This window comes from Alosa sapidissima, chromosome 13, assembly GCF_018492685.1.
Source record: "Alosa sapidissima isolate fAloSap1 chromosome 13, fAloSap1.pri, whole genome shotgun sequence".
In the NCBI taxonomy this organism is placed as follows: domain Eukaryota; kingdom Metazoa; phylum Chordata; class Actinopteri; order Clupeiformes; family Clupeidae; genus Alosa; species Alosa sapidissima.
The window spans coordinates 24,358,905-24,383,562 of record NC_055969.1 but is presented as its reverse complement, the minus strand read 5'-3'; the positions used below and the strand labels follow the sequence as shown (position 1 = coordinate 24,383,562).

Here is a 24,658-nt window from a genome sequence, read left to right as displayed (position 1 = left end):
TGAAAGGGAGATCACGGGGGGAGACTGCAGGGAGTGAACTGCTCATTTTCCCACCGAAGGCTCGAAAGCCAGCGTCACACAGACTTGGAAAGGAACTGTTAGTGTGTATAACAACCAACACAGTCAGGAGCCTTTATTTTTCTCTGCTTGTGTGTGTGAGTGTGTGAGTGTCTCACATTGGTTCCCAGTCTCGCACACAGTGACACTTTTTCGCAAAGCTGTATTCTCAATTATTAATCCTACATGTGCCCTAACTTCATGTGTATAGTGTATTATTCACAGGTAGTGTATTATTTTAGAATCCATTCTCTGCTGCACAGCGAGCACCCAACACATTTTGATGCTCCACATCTTGACATACCAGGCGGGTAAAAGGGAGGGCAGGTGTTTTTTACTCCCATGTCAACCCTTCTTTGGGTGTTATTTGTTTTCCTGACCTGCAGTGAGCGTAGTGGTTTCAGGCTGGGATTAAGTGGAGCCGGTCTATAGCTGCTGGAGTGTGTGGGGTTGTCTCATCTCGTGCTACAGTGTCTCTTAGGATCTGTGCAGTGGAGGCGAGGCATCGCGTGACGCCTTCCCCACTCACTACTGCATAGCTCCATGCTGACCCCTGCTGGACACCTGAGGGACTCCACATAGGCGAGAAAGAACAGCCCTAAGTGCTCTCCCCACTGTGTGGCACCGTGATGACCGCTCTCTCTCTGTCTCGTGAGAAAAATAAGTCATCTCACGCGGTCACGTCTCGTGAGAGAATGGAGCCATTAACGTGACTGCTGCTGTGATGACTCACCCCACTAGAGCCGGCCCCCGGGGTCGTTGTGGAGGCCCTGTGCTCATGTTGATGAGGATGTGGGTTTCAGGCCCCCTCCTGTGGTTGCAACCCAGCCGACAGACTCAAAGCTGGGAACGGCATGAGCTCACAGCAATCGACAATGCTGTAAATCAATTGTGCTAAAAAAATTGCTTGTGTCCATTTACTAAAAACAAAAAAAGTGTGTTCCAACTCCAAGTAATCCCACTATATGTAGCTGACACACACACACAAAGGTAAAGATTAGATTGTTTGTATTCAACAGCATTCCTGTCACTATGATGAAGCGTTTATATAATTTATCCAAACAGGCATATTGTGCAGTAAAGGTGTCAAATAGTGTTCTGCAGCCCAAGCGTGCCCCTTCCCCCCTCTCTCTCTCTCTCTCTAATAGCTGTTTTGTGTTTGTTATTTATTTATCTAGTGTCCCCTGTGCCATTAGGTTGAGTAATGGGGGTTCAGGCTAATCAAACACCCCCCTCGGCTCCTTGGCTCTCCCCCACCTTGGCACGCCTGCCAACCCTGGCTATGCTGGGGGGCATATTTAGGAATGTCGCCTCCCTTATTCTCTCAGGTCTAGCAGCACAGCCCTCTGTTTTGTATTTTTTTTTTTTTTTTAGTTGGTGGATTTAATGAGCCCTCTAATCCTGCATTTCTCCTGATTTTTTTTATTTTTTTTTACCTCCTGGATCTTCTTTTTTTTGTTTTGGTAGAGGCGTGCTGTTTTGTACCAGCTTCTGCGGTACATGTAAATGTTCCTGAAGACAGCTCCCCTGGGGGGGGGGGAGTGAATGAGCGAGAGAGAGGGAGGGAGGGAGGGAGGGAGGGAGGGAGGGAAGGATGGATGGATGGGGGGGGGTAGTAGGATGCAAGAAGGGAGAGATTAACACATTGTATGTGGGATTCAGTTTCGCCTCATGTGCTTAGCACTGTGTGACTGACTCCATACTCCCTCTCAGACAGCTAGACTGGCAGCAGAGAGCAGTGCTGAAGAGTACTGACGGGCAGGAGAACTGTATCTGAGGGGTAGGAGAACTGTATCTGAGGGGCAGGAGAACTGTATTTGAGGGGTAGGAGAACTGTATCTGAGGGGCAGGAGAACTGTATTTGAGGGGCAGGAGAACTGTATCTGAGGGGCTGTGGAAGCCTCACGTCATGAGAGCATGTGGAAGCCTCTCATCATGACCAGTCTAATGTGGAGTTCAAATCTTGGAGGGGATGTTACAAGGTCCTTGCTGCTAGTCTTGTAAAAAGTGTTGCAGTTTTGCTCATATAATGCATGCATGAACAGACTGAACATGCACACAATGAAGTCAAAAGTCAAAAGCCCCAAAATGCACAATTGTCTTCAGAATCAGTATACAGTGAGTAGAAGTGTGATTTTCTTTGTTTAAAAAGACATTGCAACAGAATGTGAACTAACCGTAACCAAGCAGCAAGCAACTACTAAGTAATTAACTTACTTACTACTAACTTACTACTAACAAGCAACTAACAAAAATTTTCAAACTAATGCTGAGACTGCAGACTTTTGGTCTGTTTTAGCCTATGAATTGTGCTTCATGACTGGGTGCTGAGTTGCATAGAACTCCTTCAGGAAGTTCAGTGATCACTTGGTTATTATGAGAATTACATGCTTATTTGAAGCCATATTTGGAGTATTTGATGTTATATTTGAAGTAATGTGACTTAGGACTTTTACTCTAGGGCTGTTAAATTAAATTTGAATACGGTTGGCCAATTATATTTGTTATAACTGTGTTAAAGGAAAATTCAATTTTTTAGCACTTTAAGGCCCTTTTCTGGCTTGTTTTGGATGGACTAGAGTGGTGGACACCGAAATTTTGACGATTGGTCCTGTCTCGACTTTTCTGACTTGTTTTGAATCGCCTTTGACTTCTCAGGGTGGCTGGCAATGGGCATACTGTAGTAAGCTACTCAAACATGTCCTAAAACAACCCTTAACATTCGTTTTCAAAACTGTGCAACTCACCGAGTGGTTCGTGGTGTTCGTGATGTTCCAAAACAAGTAGCGTAGCGAAATACAGTTTCTGTCGTCTTTTATTTGCCATTTTGTAAAATCCCATTGATTTCTGTTGGAAGACTCATTGCACGTTGATATTACTGCGCCACCATCTATGCTTCAGGCTCACAATTGAGCGGAAGTTTATACACGGTTGTGAGGTGTCTGAAAAGTAGTTCCACAATAGCAAATAGGACGGCTGGAAATCATACATTGCGCCGATATATTTGATTTTAATAATCACCGAACACCACTAACCACTCGGTGAGTTGCACACAAAACGAACGCTAAGGGTTGTTTTAGGACATGTTTGAGTAGCCTACTACAGTATGCCCATTGCCAGCCACCCTGAGAAGTCAAAGGCGAGTCAGAAAAGTCGAGACAGGACCAATCGTCAAAATTTTGGTGTCCACCACTCTAGTTCATCCAAAACAAACCAGAAAAGGGCCTTAAAGTGCTAAAAACCGGAATTTTCCTTTAACTTTAGATTGAAGCCTCATTTGCTCTGAATAGACAGATGAGTCAGCATTTTAGATTATTGGTGTCAAAATGGTTTTGCTGAGTCATAATGATTTTGAAAGATGTCATTGTATTTCTGTCTCAGTGTATTTAAGCCCATCTTTTTTCATTTAACTTTGTTTTTCTTCTGTGATTTGTGAAGGCAGCCCTGCCTGATATAAGCTTTAAGTTATTCTTTTTGAGAAGATCACATAATTTCATGGACATTTAAAATATGGATCAGTCGAAAAATAGATAGGAATAGGTGGGCAATTCTGTAGGGCGATAATATTGACCTGCTCTATGATCATGCTCTACTTTGACTTTAGGATTTAGGTATGTTTACACCATGACTGAGTTTGTGTTGTACAGTGAGTTGTATTATCCATCTAATCTATTTGGATTGCAGGTCTGCACTGTGCAATGCTTGCTGTCATTTAGAACTTTGTAGCTTTTATTTGTAACATGCTCCAGCCTAGGGCATTAAACTGTTCAGTTTATAATCAGTGTGTGTGTGTGTGTGTGTGTGTGTGTGTGTGTGTGTGTGTGTGTGTGTGTGTGTGTGTGTGGACAGAGTGCATGTGTGTGTTTATGTGTGCATTTCTGCTGCGTCAAGCCCAACTCTCTTAATTAGCCTCTTACCCCCCCGAGGTGCTGTGTGTGTGTGTGTGTGTGTGTGTGTGTGTGTGTGTGTGCGTGTGTGCGTGAGACAGGTGTGTTCCTCCTAGCTGTCTGTATGCTGAGGTGTCCAGCCCACACCCTCAGCATCATCTGGACGCCTCACGGCACTAATGACCAACACACAGTGTCAGGCCAGTGCTTGTGGGGTCTCTCTCTCTCTCTCTCTCTCTCTCTCTCTCTCTCTCTCTCTCTCTCTCGTGCACGCTCTCTATCTCTCGCTCTCTCTCTCTCTCTCTCTCTCTCTCTCTCGTGCACGCTCTCTATCTCTCGCTCTCTCTCTCTCTCTCTCGTGCATGCTCTCTCTCTCTCTTTCTCTCTCTCTGTGTCAAACCAGCCCTCGGGGCCACAGAGTCTCTTGAATGGATCCTGCTGATATTGTTTTCTGTGTCCTCTCTCGCTCTCTCTCTCTCTCTCTCTCTCTCCCTCTCTCTCGCTGATATTGTTTTCTGAGTCCTCTTAGCGTCCCACACCTCTCCAAATGAATGCCTCCTTAGCACTTTAACTACTATGGGTTAACTTTGGAACGGATGCAGTAGAGGGTTTTAGAGAAGTTATGCCCGGAGCTGTCCAGATGGAGATGTGTGTGTGTGTGTGTGTGTGTGCGTGTGTGCGTGAGACAGGTGTGTTCCTCCTAGCTGTCTGTATGCTGAGGTGTCCAGCCCACACCCTCAGCATCATCTGGACGCCTCACGGCACTAATGACCAACACACAGTGTCAGGCCAGTGCTTGTGGGGTCTCTCTCAATTCAATTCAATTCAATTCAAGAATGCTTTATTGGCATGACAAGCTCACTTATATTGCCAAAGCAGTTATACAATAAATAAACAACAATAAATGAACACATACATGTCAGTAGATTTTCATAGGAATAAAATAAATAGGTAAAATAAAGTAAAATGTAGTAGTATGATGCAGTTTGTGTGTGTGTGTGTGTGTGTGTGTGCGCACGTGTGTGCGCACCTGTCTGCATGTGTCTGTGTGTGTGTGTCTGTGTGTGTATTTATTTGGTGATATAGGTCACTCATTGTCCCTCAGATTGTGGCATGTTGATACATATTGGGCAGTAAGATATGCTTCATCTCCTTCTCCTAATAATATCTTTAATTTTGATATGTCATTAAGTTCATTAAAATTAGGAATTTCTGAGTTAAATTTGTTGAAGAAAAGGTTTCTTGTTTGATTGAAGGATGTACATTGTAGGAGGAAGTGCATCTCTGTCTCGACCTCACCTGTCATGCAGTAACCACATATTCTGTGTTCTTTTGGTTGCCATGATTTTCTGAGTCTTCCTTTTTCGATTTCCAATTTGTGGTCACTTAGCCTGTATTTGGTTAGGGTCAGTCTCTGTTTTCTATCTCTGACAGTATTAAGATATTCTGCTATTTTATATTCTCGGTTTAGGGACAGATAGCATTGTAATTTACTTTGATTTTTAGTTTCTTCTTTCCAATATTCCAAATAGGCTACTTTACATTGTTTCATAATTTGGTTTACTCTGATTGTTTTTTGGAAAACAGTGTTGTTGTGAGACTGATCAGAGTGGGTGTGTGGTAAGGCAGTTAGTCTCTGCAACAACTGGTGTAGGGGACTTTTTTCTGGGTTCAGCTCTTGGATTTGGAGGGCTTTAGAATGAAGGGTGTCTTGTGGGCTGGATTTAAGGTGATTCAGAAAATTGAGTGCTCTTTTGTTGATGTTAATGATTAGTGGGTATCTACCTAATTCAGCTCTACATGCATTTGTTGGTGTTTTTTTCTCTGTACTTGTAGAATGTATCTGCAGAACTCCGCATGTAGGAATTCTATTGTGTGTTTGTCCCAGTGAGTATAGCTATGATGACTGAGTGGACCCCATACTTCACTACCATACAGCGCAATGGGCTGGATGACACTATCAAATATTTTAAGCCAGATTTTAATTGGAATTTGGAGATTATAACATTTTCTTTTAATTGCATTTAGGGCTCTTCGAGCTTTTTCCTTTAGTGCATTCACTGCCATATTAAAACTCCCTGATGCTGTCATTGTTATACCTAGGTAGGTATAACTCATGGTGTGGGGGATGATAGAATTGTTTATTTTAAATTGGTGTTTGTTTTCTTGGCATTTGGGGTGTTTTTGGAAAATCATTACATTTGTTTTGTCTAGGTTTATCTCTAGGGCCCAGGTCTTACAGTACTTTTCTACTATGTCTAACTGTAGTTGTAGACCTTTTTCAGTAGCAGACAGTAGAACCAAGTCATCAGCAAAAAATAGAGACTTCACCTCTCTATCTAGGAGGGAGAGGCCAGGACCGGGACATTGCTCTAACTGGATAGCAAGTTCGTTTATATATATATATATTAAATAACGTCGGACTTAAATTACAGCCCTGACGGACACCTCTCCCTTGGGTGAAGTATTGGGTTATTTTTTTTTTTCAATTTTAACAGCACATCTGTTATTTAAATACATGGTTTTAATTAGGTCATACACTTTACCCCCTATCCCACAATTTAGTAGTCTAAAATAGAGCCCTTCATGCCAAATAGAATCAAACGCCTTTTTAAAATCAATGAAACAAGCAAATATCTTGCCATTTTTTGTTTGGTGAACATGTTTATTAATTAAGGTGTGGAGCGTATAAACATGACCGGTGGTACGGTGTTTTGGAAGGAAGCCAATTTGATTTTTGCTTAGAATGGAATGTGTATCAAGAAAATCTGCTATTCTCTTGTTTAAGATACTGCAGAACAGCTTTCCCAGGCAACTGCTGACACATATGCCACGATAATTAGAGGGGTTTGATTTGTCCCCTTTTTTGTGGATGGGGGAAATCAGCCCTTTACACCACATGTCAGGAAAATGTCCTGACCGTAATATGATGTTGAACAATTTCAACACTGCACCCTGCATCTCTGGGGTGCTGCATTTAAGCATTTCATTTTTAATGCTATCTGGACCACAAGCTTTCCTTGGCCGTAGAGCATTTGTCTGGGTGGTTAATTCTTCCCAAGTAATTGGAAAGTCAAGGGGGTTTTGGTTGTTTTTAATTTTTTCTTCTAATGATTGGAGTTTTTCTTTTATTAAATGTTGATCTGAATTGAGGTCATTAATTGGTATGTTTTTGTATAAATCTTCAAAGTGTGCTTTCCAGATGTTGCCATTTTGGATGGGTAATGCTTCTCGTTCTTTTGTGTTGAAATTGTTCCACATATCCCAGAATTGATTTTCATTAATGGCTTTCTCAATATCTTCAAGTTGCTTTTGGCTGTAGTTTTGTTTTTTGTTCCGAATTGTATGTTTATATTTGTTCAGAATTTCATTGTAATGAATGCGTAAGGCTGCGTTGTTTGGTTGACGATGTTTTTCATTTGCTATTTTTCTCAGGTCTTTTCTGATGGTCTTGCATTCTTGATCATACCATTTGTCAGATTTTTTTCTTTTTAAAGGCTTCAGTTTTTGCCTTATGAGGTCAGCTTTGATAGCTGCTTTATGAAATATCATGTTGATATCGTTTACGGCCTTGTTTACACCATAACTTGCAAGGTTATATTTGTTTTGATCATATGTTGATATGTCATTTATCAGATCAGGTGAGTTCAAGGCCATAATGAACTTGTCTCTACTGTCTGGGGCCCATCTGTAAGTGGGATGTGAATCACATAGATTACAAGGTTCACTTTTCGTGTTGCTCTTTTGACCTGAGAGGTTAAAGAACACATTGATCTGACTGTGGTCTGAAAGGGGAGATTGCTCTCTGACAGTGAATGCACTGATAGTGGAGAGGTCCATGTCAGTGATTGCATAGTCTACTACACTGGATCCAAGAGCTGAGGAGTATGTGTATCTCCCTAAAGAGTCCCCTCTGAGCCACTCCCTGCCACTTTGGTTTATTTCAGAGTCAAGGTTGTTCCGGTGGGGGATGGTTGGTGTGGTAAACAGGGGAAACTGGCCAAATACATGGTTGTTTCCCTGTGGGTCAACAATATCAGGTTCAGTTCCTGTTCGTCCATTTAGATCTCCAATTAGAATTATGTTTCCCTGGGCCTGAAAATAGGCAATTTCTGAATGAAGGGTTTCAAAAATGTCCTCTTCAAAATATGGGGAGTCTACTGGGGGTATATAGATAGCACAGAGGTATATGCTCTTATCAGTTATGCCCAGTGTTTGATCTAATCTTAACCAAATGTGTGATTTACACTGTTTTATTGGTAATATCTGATGGCAAAGATTTTCTTTATACCACACCAAGATACCTCCCGATGTTCTGCCCTTGCGTATATTTTTTAACTTTATCGAGGGCACCATGACTTCATTATATCCTGGGGGACAGTGAGTGAATGTATCGTTTTTACACCATGTTTCTGTCAATATAATTATATCAACATTTTTGATAGAGTTTATGAATTCAGAGCTTCCACTCTTCAACTCAAAAGTTGAAGAGCGAAGGCCCTGAATATTCCAACAACTTATATGAAATGAACGCATTTGAAAACAAACAAAATGGACTTGTATAGTTTGACACATGAAAATAACTACAACTATCTACATTTACAGTAGTAATAGGAAATTCATAAAGCTTTAAGCTAATAGTAAAGAAGAATATTATGTTTTGTAATAAATAATAAAGTTTTTTTTTTTTTTTTAAATAAATGAAGATATGTAACTTATATGATATGTTAAGTTAATAAAAATAAAATAAAAAATAAAAATGTTACAAATGTTACTCATCTACTAGGAATATTCATCAGTGTTACTACACAGATATTACGTTTTTTTTTTTTTTTTTTTTATTATTTATTATTAGTTATGTTACTTAAAATATAAAGGTTTCTTAGCTTAACAGAAGTCGGGTGCACAGGGTGTGCAGCATCTCCCTGATCTCTCCCAGCTCAGATGTTGCAACAGGAGCTGTAATGGCAGTAGGCCGGGCAGCAACAGTATGGCTCCGCTGCTGTGGGTGAAGAGGGAGGCAAGAGGCAGCTACCACAGCGTAGTTCTGTTGCTGAGGGTGGGGAGGGGGGCAAGAGGCAGCTACCGCAGCATAGTTCTGTTGCTGAGGGTGGGGAGGGGGGCAAGGGGCAGGTGCTGCTGCATATCTCTGCTGCTGTGGGTGGGTAGGGGGTGGGGATGGGGAAGGTGGCCTCCTCTGGTTTGGCCTCACGTTGATGGGGTGGTGGGCCATTAATGGGTCTGGGGTCCAGATTGAACCATTGTTTTTCCTTATGGTAGGATGGATGATCCTAGGGTGGTGATGGGGAGGAGGATGCCTGGGATGGTGTATATGGCTCCTATCAGAGGAGGGTGTAGCAGGACTACGCCCCAGGGCCGTGTCCTTCAGAGATTTTGCAAAAATCTTTATCCTCTCCTTGTGTAGATGGAGTCCATCATAGAGGTCCCAGGTGCCAAGGGTTGGATGGAGAGCCACATGGACATTGGGCAGGCTGGCACATCCTCTTCTGATCTCCATGTTAATTTCATGGATGACATGAGGTGGGGTGTCTGTCCTAGGCAGTAGGGTGGAGATCACAATCCGGGTGTCAGGGAACTCCCTACTGGCCTGCTCCGCCATCCTGTTCATTGCTCCAGCAGTGTCCCTTTGGAGTTTATGCAGGTCGTTTGTTCCTGTGTGGATCACCAGACATTCAGGGTTGTTGAGTGTCTCCTTTCTCAGCAGCTTCATTGCCTGCGCTGTGGTGTTGCAGCGTTTAGACAACACTCTCTTTCTGGGAAAAAGCTTGTTTGTGTCCAGGAATTTCCCATTTGAGTCAGTCAGCAGGACCACTTGTGGGCCTTGCTCCTCAGACCGCATGGAGGGAAGCTGGGATGGGTAGAGCTGACTGTTGGTAGGTGACTGTGCAGATGTTTCAGGAGTCGGGTCAGGAGGTGCCAGAGTGTTGCTGGGCTGGGTGCAGAGGAGAGAAGGTGAGGCTGAGACATGGCAGGGGTCTGCAATACTGGAAGGGAGAGTCTGTGTCTCTGTGCTTGTCATTTTTGGCATTGACAAGAGATCCGTCAGGCGTTGGATTTCCCTGGTGAGATTCTTCTCTCTCTTCTCAGCATCCTCCTTCACTTTTGCCAACTGAGCACGGAGCACACTGTTCTCCTGTTTGAGTGTCTCTAGACTTGCCAGGACTCTGTGGTCTTTCTTGAGCTGTTGGAGTTCCATTTTGAGCAGCTGCATAGTGTTGTCTGGGAAGTCAGACAGCCTGGCCTGGGTCTGCTCTTTGAATTCAGCGAAGTCCATTTCCAGCAGGGCCATACTCTCTTTTAGCCGGTTGGTAAGGCTTGCAGGTGTGGGAGGAGCAGAGATAGACAGGTTATCCGCTGGACTCTCATTTTCTTCATTGTCAGAGGCGACATACACTTTCTTAGTGTTAACCTCAGCTTTCAAAACTGGGAACAGCTCTTCAAAGGACTCCAGGTTGGCTTCATTACCTTGGATCAACACTTTTCCTTTTGTGTAGTACGTGATGGTAAGCAGAGGGTCATCCTTGTCCAGATGTTCATCTTTGCAGATCTTTAATCTGCCTCCTGAACCAATGCCCTCACTGAATACATATGGATAATGGTTGCATAGGGTATCTTTCCAGATGTAAATGGACGGGGTGAAGAAAATTATGTTGTTCTTCTTTCTTCCTCCTTTCTGCTGAGCGTAGTCAGTGAAGAGGACCTCCGGATTTTCATGTAGTGTCTTCACCTTGTGTTTCTCCCTGGCTGTTCCACTTTTGCATTTAGCTGGGTATTCAATTTCCCTGCTCTTTTCTCTAAGAGCTGTGCTCTTTTTTGCTGTCTGTTGGGTGTTTTCCATCATCAGAATCCTTTTCTGTTAGCTTCTTCAGTTTGCTATTTTAAGGCAGTTTCTCCTTTGGAATGTTGGCAACAATGGCAGTTGATGATTAGCCTTTGATGGCTATATAGATGTTTTGATTTGAGAAATATGATAATACTCTCCTTTTAAGATATTTCCTCTTCAATTGTTGGTTATTATTGTTGTCACCTCTTCTTTAGAGTCTTTTCTGGATGTTTGTTGAGGGTTATTTTTCAAAGTGTCCAACTTTTTTAGTCCATATTTTGAGAGATTTCAAGAGCTCATTTTTGATGCAGCTTTTCCTTGGAATTAGAATTTAGAACCGCAACCCCTATCTCACGCTCTCTCTCTCACTCACTCACTCTCTCTCTCTCTCTCTCTCTCTCTCTCTCTCTCTCTCTCCTCTCTCTCTCTCTCTCTCTCTCTCTCTCTCTCTCTCTCTCTCTCTCTCTCTCTCTCTCTCTCTCTCTCTCTCACACTCTCTCACACTCTCTCTCTCTCACTCTGTCTTTCTCTCTCTCTTTCTCTCTCTCTGTGTCAAACCAGCCCTCGGGGCCACAGAGTCTCTTGAATGGATCCTGCTGATATTGTTTTCTGTGTCCTCTCTCGCTCTCTCTCTCTCTCTCTCCCTCTCTCTCGCTGATATTGTTTTCTGAGTCCTCTTAGCGTCCCACACCTCTCCCAAATGAATGCCTCCTTAGCACTTTAACTACTATGGGTTAACTTGGGAACGGATGCGTGTGGGAGAGGAAGAAGGAAAAGAAAGAGAAAGGGGGAAAAAAAGAAAGAGAATAAAGTCCTTCTCTTCTCATCTTTTTATTCTGGGACAGTGAGGACGCTTATGCAATAGAGGGTTTTAGAGAAGTTATGCCCGGAGCTGTCCAGATGGAGATGTTCGTTAGTGGAGAATTCGTTTTTTTTTTTTTTGTAAGAGCTTCACACAGTGTCTGCAAGCAATGTTTTACAGAGCCGTGTGTGTGTGTGATAAAAGGTTGGAGAGTGAGAAAGAGTGAGGGCTAAATTCTGTATGTCTATTTGCGTGAGTATGTATGCGTGATGCAGAGAGGCTGTATTTTTTTTTTTGCACCATTGGTGCTGCATGCAGATGCTTGCACATGTGCACGTGTCCACACACACACGCACACACAGACACACACACACAGACACACACACACAGACACACACACACAGACACACAGATAGAGCTGCTTCAGAGAGAGCTAATGCATGCTCTTCTTTCAGCTGGTCATCATGGCGGGGACGGTCCTGCTGGCCTACTACTTTGAGTGCACGGACACGTTTGGCATCCACATCCAGGGTTTCTTCTGCAACGACGCTGACCTGATGAAGCCCTACCCCGGCGTGGAGGAGAGCAGCTTCGTCCCCCCCCTCATCCTCTACTGCGTGGTGGCAGCCGTCCCCACCGGCGTGGTGAGAAACCGCAACCCCTATCTGTCTGTGTCTGTCTGTGTCTGTCTGTGTCTGTCTGTCTGTCTCTGTCTCTGAAAGTCTGTCTGTTTTGAATATCTGTCTACATGTCTTTCTTTCTTTCTTTCTTTCTTTCTTTCTTTCTTTCTTTCTTTCTCTTATACACTCTCTCTCTCTCACACTCTCTCTCTCTCTCTCTCTCTTTCTGGCTTAATTCATTTGGAGGATATGAGTTTGGAGGAGATAAGTTTGCATAGATCCGGAATTTGCAGAGTTACAGGAACCGAGGAACAGTTTGGTTTACTGCCAGGGAGAGGCAGTTTCTCTGGTATTCTCGAGTGCTACATACAGTGCTTCATCTGTTTGTTTGGAGAAGATGTGTAGAATTCCTCCAGGACACCAGTGTTTACTGTTCATACTGAGTCTGAAACTGAAGCTGACCAGCTCATATTTTGGGTGCGAGATTGACAGCGTATTTTGCCAACAGTGCATGCGCTCTGTGGCCAGAGGGAAGTCCGACGCACAAAGTGGGGCAGAGCCAGGCCGAAGTTAATTCATGAATTATAGATATAAGAGGAGTCATTCAGTAGCAACCATCTGGGAGCAGTGTTAAATACACACATGGACCACTAGAGGGCACTGTGTGTCCACCAGTCTGAGGTTGAACACTCAACACCCGCTCCCTGGCTCCTCTGAGGTGATGGGGGGGCCTGGGCTGCAGGGCCGAACTATGTTGTTTATGTTTATGTTTTGGGCACATTTTGTCCAAAGAGACTTACAACAAATAAGTGTTATGTTTTTATATGAGACATGCAGCTCTCAGATTGTAAGTCAGGAGAGTCTGGGGGAATATTGTTAAGTTTTGGTTTTATTTACTGCACACATACAGACTATGATTTTTTTTTAGGAGGAACATCATATTATACACATACCTATTATTCCTTTTTACCTGGGCTGTCAAAATAACATGTTCATAACATCAACATGTTATAAAAACAAATATTGCCATTTGTTTTGGAGCAAGAATCAATATTTTGGGCTGTAGGTGGATGTCACTGCTGTTGGGCTGTAGGTGGATGTTACTGCTGTTGGGCTGTAGGTGGATGTTACTGCTGTTGGGCTGTAGGTGGATGTTAGTGCTACAGTAGGTGTAATCGTAATCTGTAGGTGGATATACGATAGTCTCATTTCTGAATGAAGTTGCCTGTAGGCGTATTTGAATGTTTCATACAGCCTGCTGTCTGAACTATCGGTACACATCACCTCAGTAATGTTCAGGGAAAAAATAAATAAAATATAAATACTCAAAGGTAATTGTAGGTAAATTATTTCTGACCGTAATTAAACTTTTTAAATGTTTTCATCTTTACTATAAAAGGTTCATGGAGGCTAAGGACAATTCTAAATCACAGTGGGTTTGATAACAGGAATATACAATATTCCAAGATTTGATCAGTGCTTTAGTTATGTTAACTCATACATTTAGACAAACTACGAGATGGCTTAATCTGGAATAAAGAAAATGTGTTCAACACCAGTTGAAATTGTTGTTGCTGAAGTTTTTCCTCTTTGCTCATGGCTCACACATTTGTGTCTTATGTTGTGACCACCTGTCTCTCCACCTCTCTCTCAGTGCCCCTTCCTCTCCACCTGTCTCTCCACCTCTCTCTCAGTGCCCCTTCCTCTCCACCTGTCTCTCCACCTCTCTCAGTGCCCCTTCCTCTCCACCTTTCTCTCAGTGCCTCTTCCTCTCTATCTCCATCTCTCTCTCTCTCAGTGCATCTTCCTCTCCATCTCTCTCTCTCTCTCTCTCTCTCTCTCTCTCTCTCTCTCTCTCAGTGCATCTTCCTCTTCACCTGTCTCTTAACCTCTAACTTGGTGCCCCTTCCTCTTGACTGGTCTCTTCCTCTCTCTCTTCTTGTTGCCTCTTCCTCTTGACTGGTCTCTTCCTCTCTCTCTTCTTGTTGCCTCTTCTTCTTGACCTGTCTCTTCTCTTCTCTCTTGCCTCCTCTTCACCTGTCTCTTCTCCTCTCTTGCTCCCTCACCTGTCTCTCCTCCTCTCTCTCTCACTGCCTCTTTCTATTCACATGTCTCTCTCTCTCTCTTGCTACCTCTTCCTCTTCACCTGTCTCTCCTCACCTCACACTGCCTATTTCTCTTCACCTGTCTCTCCTCCTCTCTCCTCGGATTAAAAATAATGTTGGGAGTCGGGACTTCTCGCTGCTTTTTCTTTTTTTCACCTTTTCTTAATAATTTGTTATAGACTGCCTCATCTTGGTAGACATAACTGGAATACCAAATGCATTGTTTCATGCATTTCATCATTTGTGCACCATGCTTACGTAGCTGATGAAAGTGCAGGTTGGGAAAAAAAAACTGTCAGAAAATTGTCTTTCAATCTCAGTGGCTAACATGGTATCCATACCGGAGAGGTACAAAAACAGCCTTAACATCCCCTTCCACTCACACAAATGTGACCCTGTGAAATTTAAACTCGCAATCTCTCAGAAAGACCTGGCCTCAAATAGACTCAGTTGCAGTCTAGCGCCCTAGGGTAGCAGGTCTTATCTGCACACAGACAGGTAATATCAGCTCTAGACCCAGACTAGAGCCAAAGCTGGCCCAGAAGAAGCTCTACTCTGAGACACAGTGAGAAACACTCACTGAGACATAAGGATGTATGCCCCAGCACTTTGAGCATGTGAGAAAGTGCTTTACTGAATAACATCCATTATTAATGTTATGATAATCACTCTTTTGCTTGGGCTCGTGTTTCTCACCCAGAGGTGACGTGACGTGATGCATAGCGTCTTGGAATTGACTCCGCATTTCTTTCCGCACACTAATTCCTCCCAGTAAAACACATTTACACACATTTTGGCAGTAGGTCGGTGTTTCAAAGCAGTCATCGTCATAGAATTCAACAAATTAATCACCAAATACAGCTTGCAATAATGCCTCCATGAACCAACTCAACCCCTCTGGTTGAATGGCAATTAAAATATTCAGTGCATTTCTATTTAATCGCTGACTTCCTGTGCGTGCTAAGGAGTGATTGACAGCTTCAGTCAGAGGTAGATGGCTGATCACTGTGTCAGTGATTCCTGTGTACTGCTGATAACACCCCACAATGCACCTGGCACTGGTAGGGCTACGGTGGCAGGTCAGAACCTCGTCTGCCCCAAGTTCTGCCGCTCCTGGGGCATTTGTCTGGGCAGAGTCGAGACCTGAGATTACCGGATGCTCGAAATGAGGCTTGAATAGACTGGAGTAAATAAACGTATCAACAGAGAAAAATCCCAACCTGCTGTGTGATTGGTGGTGGTGGTGGGGGGGTCTGTCCTTGGGCGGAAAAAGCACTACCCCACCCCTCCTTCTCGCGTCCTTTTCACAATATTAGACTTGCTTGAGCGAGCCTTCCAGTTTGTGACATAATATCAGAGACTCCATCAGAATAAATTGAATGCATCAGAAGCAGGCTAGGCTGGCTTTGCTTGGCGCCCTGCTTCCTCTTGTTGTCTTAACAGCAGTGTGCACGCTGAATTAATCTAAATAAATGCTCTCAAATCCCTCTGCTACTCTTTCTGTTTACTGTTCAAGCCATTGCTGTTAGACAATTACCAGTTTCCAGAGATATGGCCGGCTTCATTACAATCTGTTACGCATTTTTTTTCTCCTTCTCTTTACTCTAATCCAGTCACTTCTTTCAGAACAGCAATGGCTGCGGTGACAACTACTCTCTGGTCACACCACTGGGCAGAGATGATGTCCAGCCCTCTGAAATAAAGCGTTAAGAGCCCATGAAGGGCTTGCAGGCCATGTGAAGGCTGGCCAGACAATACGAGGGCTCACTCCGGGCTCAGTGTTAAACAAAATGGGTTTTACATTTACCCTGAAAGAGCCGTGTCCAGCGGGCAGCAATTTGCTCATGAACAAGAAGACCCTTATGGCAGGAGAGGATACTTTGTGGCTTGGCAGCTGGGTACTCACAGCTGAAAGTAGCTTTAAGGAAGAGGGCATAAAGGCATGCTTCTTCGAAGGCTTGAAAGCCAGGCCAACACATATGGAGTCTAGGCCTCAGAGAGGACTGGATTTGGGAACACATATCTTACCAATGTGATCTTAAAGGTGTAGTCACTAGACCTCAGAGACGACTATATCTGGGAACACATATCTTACCAATGTGATCTTAAAGGTGTAGTCACTAGACCTCAGAGAGGACTGGATCTGGGAACACATATCTTACCAATGTGATCTTAAAGGTGTAGTCACTAGACCTCAGAAAGGACTGGATCTGGGAACACATATCTTACCAATCTCACATATCTTACCAATCTTACTGATCTTAAAGGTGTAGTCAGTGGTAGCACAGGAAGTTGCGTTTGTTTGTGCTTGTGTTTATGTTTTATAATCATTTTTAGCAAATGATTTTGTCCAAAACACCATACATTATATCTCAACCAAGGACCAAATGAAACACACCTGAGAGGTAGCTCACCCCTCCCTTCAGTATTCCCAGGGAAGCTCCACACAGGTTTTCATTTTTGTTCGTGGCACAGGCTGTCCCGACTTTGTTCATTTCCTGTTTTCTGGGCTGCCTACAGAAAGGTTTTTTTTTTGTTGTTGTTTACAGTGTACTCACGGAATGGGCAGCTAGCATATGGTGAGGAGATGAGTATAAGTATATATACTTTTTTGATCCCTTTGGTGAATTAGTGGTGAATTAGTGAAACACAGCACACAGTGAGGTGAAGCACACACTAATCCCGGCACAGTGAGCTGCCTGCTACAACGGCGGCGCTCGGGGAGCAGTGAGGGGTTAGGTGCCTTGCTCAAGGGCACTTCAGCCGCGGCCCACTGGTCGGGGCTCGAACCGGCAACCCTCCGGTTACAAGTCCAGAGTGCTAACCAGTGGGCCACGGCTGCCCTATGATGATGATTGCTGAATGTGACAATGATTGCTGAATGTGACAAAAAATGTTTTGAAAATCTTTTGAAAAATGTTCCGAAATAACATACAGTACAGTCGCTGACTGCACCTGTAAGACATTTGCTCGCTGAGATTCCTAAGTGTACATTCTTTTTCATTAGGTCCTGGTGGGATGATCTAATGTTTAACCGGCTCTTGAGTTTCTTTATAATGCATGTGCACAAAATTAAGTCACCCCTCCTAAGCACAGTTTGTATGTTGGAATAATATCCCACCACGTCCGCCTCTATGAAGGACACAGAGGAGAAATAGGGGGTCATTCCTGTGCCTCCTTGCTGCAGGCAGTGAAGGTGGTCACAAAGTTTAATGTGTGAACTACCGTGCTCTCAGAACACATAAATCTGACAGAATGCAGTGGTGCGCTTCTGACTTGTGCATTGGCAGATGTGGGAGGCTCATGAGACAATTAGGAGTTTTAGGCAGTTATGGAAGGGAAAGTGTTAGCACAGGCTTGATTATGTATTCTGCTGTATGTATGAAAACGGCAGGGGACCACACATCTGTTTAGCACTGAAAGTAGTCAGCCTATTAAAAGCAGATGCAACTCAGATTACACGTAAGATGCATGAATAAAATAACTTTCAAGAGACAATGTATGCTTTATTCAGAGCACCAGTTTTGCTCATTTGTACCGTTAAAACCAACCGTTTCTTTTGTCTGTTTTGTTCTGTTTGTCCATCTCCATTTTCCTACGTGTTGAGTTTGTTTCTTGTTGCCACTCAAATAGTCACAATTTTATCTTAGTGGTGTTAAGTTACTTTCTCTCTGTCTGTTGATAATCTTACAAGCATACGGTTATGTGTTATGTATGCAATTGGCCACAGATGAAGTATATTCAACGTCAAAATGAAAGTCCACAGCAGATGCAGTCTGCTGATTGGCCCAGTTGCTGTTTGCACTGCGCTTCATAATCTACATCTGAGTTTTTGACACTGCCTTAGAGTTTAGTTGTTTAAACTTCAAACTGTATTATTATTATTATTATTATTATTATTATTATTATTATTATTATTATTATATTACGGCTAACGAATCTCCTCTCCTCCTGCGTGTGTGCAGATATTCATCGGGGAGATGTCCATGTTCATCATGAAGTCCACTCGACACACCCTGTTGCTCCAGGAGAAGACCATCGTGACGGGCGAGTGCTGCTACCTCAACCCCCTCATACGCAGGATCATCAGGTTCATCGGTGAGTCAGACAAACAGACAGACAGACAGTCCTGAGCTGCAGAACACATGCATCTTTTAACCATGTGTAGTGTAGAAGGTGCAGAACACATCTTTTAACCGTATACAGTATAAAAGCAAAACACAGAATGCAGAACATGTGCGTCTTTTAACCGTATACAGTATAGAAGCAGAACACAGAATGCAGAACATGTGCGTCTTTTAACCGTATACACATGTACAGTATAAAAGACACAGAACACATGCATTAACTGTATACAGTATCGAATGTGCAGAACATGTGCATTAACTATACAGTATTGAAGGTGCATGTTATACTAGCATGCCTAGAAGTGATGTCTCTAAACACTGCAACATCAGTGCAGTTGATCAAATGCGTTATTGGATATCTTAAATCTTAATTGTCTTCATGATAACGGGTTACTTAAAATCGGTACCATCAATCCAGAGAAATGAGCGAAAATGTTTTCATCAATCATCTAAACAGAAAATTTAATTTGGAGAAAAAAGAAACCCAACGACTGTGACCTTTGTTCTGTATAAACTGAAATGAATTCCCGGTTATATAAAGATAAATGACAACCACACAAAAATCAATTCAATTCAATTTCATATATGTATCTCCATAACATATTAATATATCTGATCAGCCAGCTTGAATTTGGTCTCCCTTGAGAAAAAATTTAGATGGTGGTGGCGAAATGAAAAACCTTATGGGAAGAAATACAGAGCAGAACCATGATTCAGAAGGGACGGACCAAAGGGCTTGCAGCCAGCATGTTAGACAGAGGGGTTCATACACGCGTATTGGGACAAGCATATTAGCATACACTCTTAAAATGAATGTGTTGTCCCTATCTGGACACATAAATGTGTTTAAAAACACACAATTTGTGTTATTTTCAACACATATTGTGTAACTAAAAAAAAAAAACTAAAAAAGATGTGTTAAAAAAACAGCGCGTGTTGTTTTCAACACATTGTGTAACAAATTAAAAAGAGGAAACAACAGAAACTGTGTTGTCCCTATCTGGACACAGAGATGTGTTAAAAAACAACGCAAATTGTATTATTTTCAACACATTTGTTTTAAGAGTGTTCACACAACATAGATACACATAGGAGTTGTGTATTTACCTTATTCTCTGTCTCTTAACTGCCCAAAACAAATGTCTCCCTTTGGAGAAAATAAAGGCTAATGTAATCGGATCTGATCTAATAAATACAAGTTTAAAAATCGGTACTGTATGGCGTATACAGAGTCTGTGGAGGGTGAAAGTGGGGTGAGTGAACTGCATAGTGGTTCCACTGTATACTACTACTTTTTGCACCTTCACCATGACACTCACTCTCTTGAGCACCTTGCCAGGCACACATAACTAAGGACTATGGTTGGACTACTGTTTGCACCTTCACCATGACACTCACTCCCTTTAGCACCTCACCAGTCCCGGCCCTGTCACTACAAGCGTAGTGTAGTGATCACCCTCAAGCACATTGGACTTTCTTAATTTAACTTATATAGTGTATTTAGTTTTGTTAGTTTTCTTATCTTTCTTATCTTCTACTGTCTTTATTGTACAGTGGAGTTTAGTTATATGTTTATACGTATACTTATGTTCAGAGCCGGACAGTAACGGAGTACATTTACTTGAGTACAGTACTTGAGTACAATTCTGAGGGATCTGTACTTTACTTGAGTATCATTTTTGGGGAGTACTCATGACTTTACTCAAGTACATTTGAGAGGCAAATATTGTACTCTTTACTCCACTACATTTCTATCCATAACCGTGAGTACCCGTTACTACTTCTAAAAAAAAAAGAAAAATCTCGGAGACCCTCAATTTGTTGTTTCCCTCTCAAACATGATTGGATTGTGCAGGCGCCACTGATTGGGACAGCCTATCAGCAATCACCTTGAGCTTTCCGCCAAAGTCAACTCCATGGTCAGATTTAGATAAGAGACGAAACCATGGACGAAACAATGGATGAAGACGCAGCAGGTCCATCCCAGGAATGTGTCAACCTGTGGCCCCACCTCGCTAGACTATTTTAATTTATACGTATTTTAAATTCATGTATTAGCAATACTGCCCATCCCTGGCAACATGGTAAAAAGATGAAAATTACTTGATTTTACTTTCAATTACTTTTACATTCTCCAAGGTATTAACATTTTTCATAACTCGATGTAGCACTATGTACAACACGATTCTGTACATAAATGTAAGCACTGTGGCAGTAGTAATGCAATATTTAGAAAATGTAGGCTACTCTTGTACTCTTGATACTCAAGTACTTTTAAAAACAAGTACTTAAGTACTTTTAAAAACAAGTACTTCAGTACTTTTACTTAAGTAGACATCTGACTGTTGTACTTTTACTTGTACTTTAGCAAAGGGTATCTGTAAAATTTAGCAAAGGGTATCTGTACTTTTACTCAAGTAATGAAGCTGTGTACTCTGTCCGCCTCTGCTTATGTTTACCATTTCTGCTTTAAGTGCATGTTGTGTGTTATGTCTGTATGCTACTGAGACCCTTGAATTTCCCCTTGAGGATCAATCAAGTATCTATCTATCTATCTATCTACTCTTAACATTACTATTACAAACATGAGAAGGGCACTGAAGCAGAGAGCTGTATTAGTGATGGCCTTCGTTTATATTACTCCTCATGAGCTGGCACAGAGTATGCAAATGCAACATGGGCAATTTATTGAAAGCAATCCGGTGTGAATGGGCAGATTCTTGAAAAGAGGAATGAATGTGAACACACTAGAGTAGCTCCCAATATTTAGTCCAATCATTCATTCATTATTCGTTTCTTCTTACCATGATACACTTTTGGCCTGCACCTGGCCTCAAAATAGGTGGTATGTGCACACAAGCACTCTGCTAAACGATGGACAGATTCTTACCATGTTTCAGAGATTTTTAATTAAACATTCATCTTAATGAGCATTACGGCTAACAGCATAACAGCTGCCACAAGTCCACTGATGAGGCATCACACTGGCACATGCAGGTCATGTTACACACACACACACACACACACACACACACACACACACACACACACACACTGCAGCTTCAGTGTTTCCCACAGAATTGAATTATATTTGTGGTGGTAGGTTTGCAGAATTAACTTGAATGTAACAGTTTTTAGCAAATTAGCTCAGCGTGCTTATGATGCTAACCAGATTTAAGCACAACTTAGCACAACCTGGAAAATCATTGTGTGGTGGTCAATGTTGATATTGTGGTGGGCCGCCACAAATAAGTCAATGTATGGGAAACACTGAGCTTGCTGTAGGCATGATGTGGTTGTGATCCATCTCCGACCAGGTGCAGACAAACCTGAATATTTGTTTAGAGTGTTTACTCAGCCTAGGTATTTGGAGAAATTCTTCTTGCTTCGTTCAAGAATTTCCCAACAGTCCCAGTAAGAACACTGAGGTACAGTTTGCTTTGCTGACTTTCCACCAGTGAAAAAGCGGATGACTGTAAGTGTTGATGTGTAGATATGCTATACATGGATTTCTATGCAACGTCACGAAAACATGCGTGCGAAACTAAGAGGCAAAAAGCACCACAGAAAAGCATAGAGCAGTGCTTTCCATGAAAAGGATAAAATGAGTTTTTGTGCTGAAAACTGCACCAAATTCGAAATCACGATGGATAGAGAATGTCCAATATGTTCAATATCCCTAACAGAATGCATGTCTTCGCCAAAAATGCCAAAAGACGATGTTATATTAATAAAGCAAATGAACGGCAAACTCTGAAATACAGTCTCAAATGAGATGTTATTATCATTGAGACAACAGGGATATACAAAAAAATTGAGTGTAGCTTACAGCAGCCGACTATTAGGTTAAGTTTATAACGTTGTGGACGGCCACTAAGTGTCTTCTGCCCCACGGCTGCGTGCGCATCTAGTTTTGTTGGTAAACGGGAAAGCCGTCTATATGACACCTAACACTAGGTCTGACATATCATACTCAAATGGAGATTAGAATAAAGGTTAAATAAAAGTGATTGCTGCGCTCTCATCAAGATTGCCATTTATTATCCTATATGAGAAACAATTAATGTGTTATTTATGTGTCAGTTTTTTTTGTTTACTACAGTTTTTTTACTCAATTTTTTTCCCCCAGTCAAGCTCCCTGGTGAAGTCAGCCATCAATCTATATTTGCTGCTTGGCTAGAACGGTCATCATGGCAAGCCGGCTGTTGCCCACCATGGAGTAGATTTCAGATGAGGTTTCGGCTCGAGCAGAGTTAAACCCTGTTCGTTCCCTTAGCAGGGTTAGCAGGCGTTAATGCATAATTCAGAGGCTAGCTAGGTAATGGGGTCCTGGGAGCCCTGCGCTAGTAATGATCTGGGCCATTGTATCCAGCGCCTCTCTCTTTCACCCAAAGCTCACACACAATCTTCCACACTAGTGACCAGAGAATATTCTGCTCTTTTGTCTTTGATGGAAAGTGAGAGCTCTCTCTCTCTCTCTCTCCCTCCCTCCCTCCCTCCCTCCCTCTCTCTGCCTCTCTCTCTCCCTCCCTCTCTCTATCTCTCTCTCTCTCTCTCTGTGTCATTGAGCCCATTGTTCTTTTCTTCTCTCTCTCTCTGGCAATGAGAGGCTGTGAATTATAATACAGCTCACTCCACAGTTACAATTTCATGCTGAGGCAAATCTGATAATATCACTGTCACTGGAGATTGGTAGAGAAAGTGAATATTTGAAGAGTGCTGTGATGTTCATGTGTGGAGGTTATGTGCGCTTTCTTTCCTCTCCCGAGACAGCAGCTATTTGATTAAATTATCCACCACTTCTGAAGATGTTTTAGGGAAAAAGACATCTTTGGAGATGGTGGTAGTGATTACAAGTTGATACAGAAGATTCACTGAAACTAATCCTTTTTACCTCGTTTGCTGTTTGATTGTTTGCGATGCTCTGAGGGGTTGGTGGTGTTGGTGCAGTCATGTGTGTGTGTTTGTGTGAGTGAGTGCGTGTGTGTGTGTTGTGTGTGTGTGTGTGTGAGAAAGAGGAGGAGGGTGTTAATGACCGAAGAGGCATCCTAATGGTCATCTCTTCCGGCAGGTGTCTTTGCTTTCGGCCTCTTCGCCACGGATATCTTCGTCAACGCCGGCCAGGTCGTCACGGGCAACCTGGCACCGTACTTCCTCAGCGTGTGCAAGCCAAACTACACGGGCACCGAGTGCCGCTTCAACCACCAGTTCATCACCAATGGCAACATCTGCACCGGCAACCTGGTGGTTGTGGAACGGGCACGGCGGTCGTTCCCCTCCAAAGAGGCCTCCCTGAGTGTCTACTCTGCCGTCTACGTTACAGTGAGTCTCTGGCTTCTCGGACAGCCCTCGCTGATGGTGGTACATTTATTGAGGCCCTGAATAGAATTTGAACAGAACCTCGACTTCGGCAATATGTGTGTTTGGGGGGGGGGGGGGGGGGGTGGCAGGATGTACATAATACATAATAACAGACATGGGTGCGTTTCCCAAAAGCATAGTTGCTAACCTGTTAGCAACTTGGTTGGAAATGCGAAATTGCATTGCAACAAACAACTTAGTTAGTAACTTAGTTAGCAACTATGCTTTTGGGAAACGCACCCCAGAATAGTAGATAGCAGTTAAAAGTGAGCTGGACCAGCATTGGACTTATTGGCTATAGAACAGCATAGTGGATACATGGTATGCATAGTAATTCAACATCACTTAGAATCCCTCTCCCATCAGTTTATCTGTGATGGGTCGTATAAAGTATCCCTCCTAGCTATGTTTCTCTGTGATGGTACTCCCAAAGACTCCCAGGACATGTGGTAGATGTGGGGATTTGGAATGAAAAATGAAAAGGGGAAAAAAAAAATCAGCCCATCAGTGGAGTGTGGCAGGGAGGCATCCGGAGGGGGAAGAGAGCAAGGCGTTTCTCAAAGTGAGAAGGAGAGCTGCTTGTGTTTTGGAGAACAGAAACTGAAGCACTTATGGCAGATGGATTCTCTCTATGGATATTTCATTTCACATATTGGATGGTCGTAAAGAGAGGGGGGAAAAAAGAGGGGTAAGGGGGGTTACCGCCACTTGAGGTGTTTTAATTCACACTCACGAGTCCGCACTCGACAGGAGACGGCTAGTCAGCGAAAGTGAAGAGGGAGTTTTATTTATTTATGGCTGTAAATGCAGCTGCACTGTACCTTGTCTTTGAGAACAGTTTTGCCGCTGCTTTCA

At 42.8% G+C, this 24,658-nt stretch overlaps 1 protein-coding gene across 1 annotated transcript in view; it reads left to right on the top strand.

Moving 5' to 3' along the window:
* The window catches only part of plppr1 (phospholipid phosphatase related 1), a 43,924-nt gene that overhangs the window by 14,284 nt on the left and 4,982 nt on the right, over nt 1–24,658 (top strand). The window contains exons 3-5 of the mRNA XM_042059157.1: nt 12,046–12,234; nt 18,281–18,413; nt 23,514–23,764. Coding sequence (XP_041915091.1) covers nt 12,046–12,234; nt 18,281–18,413; nt 23,514–23,764 — 573 coding nt within the window. The remainder of the gene's footprint in view (nt 1–12,045; nt 12,235–18,280; nt 18,414–23,513; nt 23,765–24,658) is intronic.